At 49.4% G+C, this 6,099-nt stretch overlaps 1 protein-coding gene across 1 annotated transcript in view; it reads right to left on the minus strand.

The window, feature by feature from the left end:
• CMPK1 (cytidine/uridine monophosphate kinase 1) overlaps nt 1-1,916 on the minus strand; it is a 33,907-nt gene extending 31,991 nt beyond the window's left edge. The window contains exon 1 of the mRNA XM_019501345.1: nt 1,747-1,916. Coding sequence (XP_019356890.1) covers nt 1,747-1,875 — 129 coding nt within the window. The 5' untranslated portion in view covers nt 1,876-1,916. The remainder of the gene's footprint in view (nt 1-1,746) is intronic.
• Between the last annotated feature and the right edge of the window lie 4,183 nt (nt 1,917-6,099).

Genomic DNA, 6,099 nt, shown 5'->3' on the forward strand with positions numbered 1-6,099 from the left:
AAAATACTGTAGCTGCAATGGTCCAGGAAACAGGCAAGAAACAAGCTGGCAAGAGACCCAAGGGCTGAGGGCTCTGTGATACACAAGAGCTTGTCTAACTGTGCAGTTCGTCCAATAAAAGACATCGATCACATAAATCCTTTCCCCTCAGAGGAATGCATTCTTTTTCCCTTGTTGTATACAGTTTCTCTGGCTTGTATTATCAGTCCCTAATGCTACTGCAGTTATCAAGTTCGCCAAGTGTACCTGCCTAGCAGGGTGATCTTACTACATCGATTGGATTGCAACAGACCACATCAGTTTTATACATTGACAAGGACACCGTATAGTGTGTGGTGTTAGCCATGGGAAAACAGGAACACACTCCCAAAGCAAGCTCAAACCCTGGCTGTGATGCCAGTCTTCTTTAAGGAAGCAATCATCAGCCTTGTCAGATTTAAAGTACCCCTCTAGATAGTCAAGGGCCTGTCTGCTGAATCCACAACAGTGCTGGAGGCCTCGACAGACTCGACGCCCCCCTAGGAAAATGGGAGGTCTCAGTTTTTACTTCTACAAAAACATACTAGAGCAATTTCTTCTGTTGCAAAGAACTCAGAAACAGCCCGGCAGGGCAGAATGCTTCGGACGCCATGGCTGCGTCCAGACGAGTGCAGACGCGAGATACGTGGCACCACAGACCTGTCTGCGGCATGGCACATGCAGTCGTTCCCCAGGCTGCTACCTTGCAACATGGGGAGGGGGTTTTGAGGGGGTCAAAAAAACCCACGCTGAAACACAGGGGGAAAGTTCACGTGGTGGCAGTACGCATCGCCCAAAATTGGAGCCTGGCTGGCTGGAGCCACATGCTTGCTGTAGCTGCAGCCCCAGGAGGGCCACGGCCAGCACGATTGTTGACCCCAGCCACCCCTGCCCTCCTGAGGTAACCTGCCACATGCCAGAGCACACATGACACAGGCATTTCCCGGGGACAAGCCACATCAGCACCAAGTGGACACAAGGCACAAGACGTCTCCGAGGAAAGAAACATCTGTGCCTACTTGAAATCAGCACATTTATCGTGCGAGCGGTAACTCCCTGTGGCATCCTGGAAGGGTCTCAAGGCACCCGCAGAGCCACGGCTCGGATCCTTCCGCGGGTCTGTTTAAATCCTCGTCAACACTGAGGTAAGGCCTGAACCCTGCAATCCCAGCCCCAGCGACCCCCAGAGGGTCCCACAAAGGAGCATCTTGCTCTAGAACTCCATCTCTTTCTCTCCATATATATCTGTACCTAGAGACTAAATATAGATAGATATATCTAGATCTAAATATGGATATAATATATAGATCTATCTATATTAATGTCTAAGAGATATCTAGAAATAAATAAATAAAAATATATAGCTATAAATATAAATAAAATATATAGATATAAATAAATATAGATATAAATATATAAGTGTGTGTGTGTGTGTGTGTGTGTGTGTGTGTGTGTGTGTGTGTGTGTGTGTGTGTGTGTGTGTGTGTGTGTGTGTGTGTGTGTGTGTGTGTGTGTGTCTGTCTGTCTGTCTGTGTGAGGGGCTCCCCAGGCGCGAGGGCCCCGCGCGGACTCCAGCTCCCGTGATGCCCCGCGCCACCCCCGAGGCAGCCGGCGGGGCCGCGCGCGCAGGGCAGGCTAGGAGCTGTAGTTCGCTCTCGCTGAGGGGCGCAGGCGGCAGGTTCGTCCGTCGCCCCCTCACGCGCCCCGACCCGCTCGCCTGTCCCTCACCTCCACGATGCGCGCGCACTGCGTGCCCTTGCCAGCGCCGGGCCCGCCGAGCACAAAGACCACCAGCGGCTGCATGAGGAGGCGGAGCGCGCTGCGAGCCGCAGAGGTCGGGAGGCAGCGACTGAACATGCACTGCGAGCGGCAGGGGGGGGGGGAGGAGGGGGAAGGGCAGGGCTGCGCGCCGGCCGCGGCGTCACCAGGAAGCGGAAGCGCTTCCGGGAGGGCAGTCACGTGCCCCGTCCCGGCAAAGTGTCACGTGCCAGCCCTGCCCAACACCAGGATTTGCAACCGGATCGGGCGGGGCTGAGCGCGAGCGGTGTGCCCCAGCCCTGGGGGTGCGGCAGAGGTAGGGCGCCGCTCCTATTGCACCCGGGAAGCAGGGGGACAAGCTTTCTCCTGTCTGCGGTCAGGTCTCTGCTTCCTCCCAGGAGAGGTCCCTTGCAGAAATCCTTGCAAAGAAATGAGTGCAAAGAACCCCCACCCAGTAGCGGACTTGGGACGTGTCCTTGCAGACTTTCGGGGACATAAATGGCAGGCTAGTTTCTTTGGGTAGATGTGATCTCTTTTATTATACCAACTGATACCGTATCTACCCAAAGAACCTGGCCGGCCACTTGTGCCTAACCACGCTTGAGTGAACTACGTGGCTGCTGGGATGTACAATCTGAGGTAGTTTACAATGTGCGTGTGTTTCGTGCACCAAGCATTTCCTTTTTGCTGTGGGGTGGAAAGGTTGGGCACTACTGCTTCAGCCTGTTTCCTGCAATCAGTGTAAAGTAAAACACACTTGCAAGGGTTGGTATATACCAGTGATTCTCAGCCAAGGTGCCCTGAGATCCTTTTAAGGATGCTGCAGGGTGGCTGTGCAATATTAGCGCTTTTAAGTGTGCAAACACCTACGCGATTCACAAGATAAACACACAGATTTCATATAGAGATCCCTAGTGTCAAAAAAATGTTGATTCATTTTGGTAGTTCTGAGGTGTACATAACAAGAATTGCTCTATTATTTTTCCATAGTCAGAAGACAAGTGAAAGCTAAGAGCTGACATTTTCCCAGGGGAGATTTGAGAATGCACATTATTTCCACCTGTTTAATTAATGGGTTTCTAAATAATTTTAGTTCATAGATTTCATAGACATTCAGGCTGGAAGGGACCTTGTAAGATCATTGGGTCCAGCCCCCTGCCCAAGGGGTAGGAAGTCAGCTGGGGTCAAAGGATCCCAGCAAGATAAGCATCCAAATGTTTTTTGAAAGTGTCCAGAGGAGGTGCTTGCACCACCTCCGGCAGCAGTCTGTTCCAGGCCATGGGGGCTTGGACAGTAAAGAAGTTGTTCCTTATGTCCAGCCTGAAATGGTCTTGCAGGGGTATGTGACCATTGGACCTTGTCATCCCTTGGGGTGCTCTGGTGAATAGGCATTCCCCCAGATCCTGATGCACACCCCTTATGTACAAGGGTTAAATCACTGCAGGCACCTGTCGTGGTGATTCTTAATTGGTTTAAGAGTGAATAATATTAGTGTAGCTGCAAATAATAGGAGCGTGTGTCTCATGTATATCAACTGGATCCAAGAGGATTCGTGGGATTGAGGCCCATAGTACCATTTGGGCTAAATAGAAAAGATAGCAATTATATACTGATAGGTAAGATTTGGTTAGAGCTGTTGAGTTTTTGATGGTATTTAAAAACTTATTGCCAACAAAAATTTTTTCCCATTTTTTATGTCCCTTGCAATGCTTGTTACAGGATCACTGAATAACTGCAAGTACTGAAGAAAAAGAAACTAAATAGGATTTGACTGCAAAGAAAAGTGAAGACTGACTAGTTTCTGTAATAACAATTGGTCATCCTGAGAGGAAAAAAAGTAGAAACAAATAGCATACATTAAATCCTTTTCTTTGCTTTTATATATTGGAACAATTTATTTTAGAACAGGTAACGGTCACAACTCTTTTTAGTTCACTTTTTTTTTTCTTGGGGAGAAAAAAGGATATTTATTTCAAGTGTAGATAGATTAATGTAACAAAATTGTAAGGGCTGGAAATATAGCTCCAACTTGTTAGGTTTGGGTATTATGGGGAGTTACTGGTGATCACCTTTTGCTTGCAAGTGTATTTCTGTCCATCCTAGTAAAATCCTGCCAATGGGATATTTTGTACTTTCCCCTTGTCAGGCAGAAATTTGCGGAGTGGATTCTCAGTCTTGCAAAATCATTCTAGGTATTTTTGGTATCCCATGTCCTTCGAATCACACTTACAATAAAATTGCCACTTGCATCAAATCAGGCAGTAGCGTTGTCCCACTTCCTCCTTAGCCCCCAAATTGTTGGGTAACAGCACATGCATACTTGTACTGACCTCAGGAGAGCATTACATGGAACAAAATGCAGCAAGGCGGCCTCATTGCAGATTATCTAGTCCCTCCACCACAAATCAGTGATGTCATAGTCTTTATTCTCCTGCCCACCTGCTCCTGTGTCTTCTGCTCATGCTAAAGGCACGTGCATTCAAAGAAAGAGCCGGCTTCACTTGGGAAGGCCAAAGAAGCAGAAGGATAAAAAAAGAGGAATAGCGCGGTCATGGTTTGAGATGTTCTAGGGTAGGAGATTACAGATCTAGAAAAAACAAACCAAAAAACAAAAATTTGCTAGTGGAAAATTCAAAATTTTCCATTAGAAAATATAGAACAAAAAAGGGGGCTTAAATGAATGACGTTTTAGAGCACTGTTACCCCATGTAGGGGGTGCATCTACACATTTCTCCTCAAGTGTGGTTTCAATGGGACCCTCCCCAGCAAAAAAAAGTGCTGGGAGTGGTGAAGTCATTAACAGGTGCGTGTCTCTTTAAATCCGCCGCCATTGCTGCCTCCTGTTGCTATGGGGATGCCAACAGCCGCCTCCTTACTGCGCCTGCGCGCTCTGCTGACCGTTTAAAGCGGCAGTGTTTTTAAACACCCACCCACTTTTTCCCCTCCGCGCGCGTTTGGCGGTTGGTTGCCCGGGGCGGCCGCTGATTGGCTGAGCGCGTGGGACTTCCGCGGCGCGCGGATTGGGCCGGCACCGCTAGGAGTGGGTGGGACGCCAGGAGGGGAGCTTTCTGATTGGTGGAGAGAGCAGAGTGAGCTCCTGATTGGTGGAGAGAGCGGGGCGGGCGGCAGGGCGGGACGCTCCGGGTTAGGGGTCTGCGAAGGCTGCGGTCTTCCCCTCGGGGCACGGTGAGGGCCCGGGTTCCCCTTCCCAGCCCCCGGGACTCTCATGTGGGGGCAGGTCCCTAAATTGGGGGGGGGGGGCAGTTTGGGTACCGGAGGGGGGCATATTTGGGGCCCATATGCATGGGGGGGGCCAGGCCCTGTGTCTGGATTGGCTCAGGGCTCCTCTTTAATTTAATGTAAATTAAATAATTTAATTTACATAAAAATTAACGTATTAAATTTCCATCCTGGACACACCGCCCACTCCCCTCCGACGTGGCTTTCTCATAGTCAATGCGACAGCCGAGACATTGCAATTGATTTCTGTCGTTGGATTCATATTTCCGTCCTTTTTTTAAAATACCGAGTCCTTTCCATCTCGCTTCCCCTCCTAGAAAGAAGCACTGCGCTGTGGTCCTGGCAGCCTGCGGTCATGGAGGTGGCTCGAGTGGGCTCGGGAAACCCTGCAGATCCAAGGTAGCCGCGTTTCTGCCCCGCCGTTGTCGGGAAACGAGTTGTTTTCCCTCACCACCACCCCTTGCCGAGAGCGCGGACACGGATATGGACGCGGTCCAGGTCTCAGGATGGGTGGGTTGGTTGTGAGTTGCTCTGCCGACAGATGAGTCGTGCGGGAGTCGCTTCTGGAGGTCCTCGTCGAAGTCCTCTCCTGCTAAATAGTGTCTGGATAGGCTTGAAATGCTGCTTTTGTCTCGAAGATCATCCTCGTTACAGGATAATTTATTTTAGGGGTTTGAATTAAGGGGCAACGATTGGGTAACGTGAGCAGATGAAGGGTTTGAATTAGGGGGCAAAGATTTGGTGATGCAAGTGGACAAAGGGGTTTGAATTAAGGGGCAAAGGCTTGGTAATGCGAGTGGACGAAGGATTAATTCTAAGTGTTTATTCCAAGCAGGGTTTTTTGTTGGTTTTTTTTTTATTCTGATTTTAAGTGATTCCCCCCCCCCATGTTAAACATCTATTAAAGAAGCAGGGTCTGTTCTCATACAGTACTTGTGACTTGGAGAGAAGTCTCCTTTCCCTCTTCCACCTCCTGTAACTGTCTCCAGTCTGTGCTGTCTGATCCTCTGTGATTTATCACACCTTCACCTTTTCATTTAACCCAATGCCAAGTTGCAGAATTGGGCTCCCATTTTGGAATAG

Source organism: Gavialis gangeticus, unplaced genomic scaffold (genome assembly GCF_001723915.1).
Source record: "Gavialis gangeticus isolate Ggan-Ray unplaced genomic scaffold, GavGan_comp1, whole genome shotgun sequence".
NCBI classification, from domain to species: Eukaryota; Metazoa; Chordata; order Crocodylia; family Gavialidae; genus Gavialis; species Gavialis gangeticus.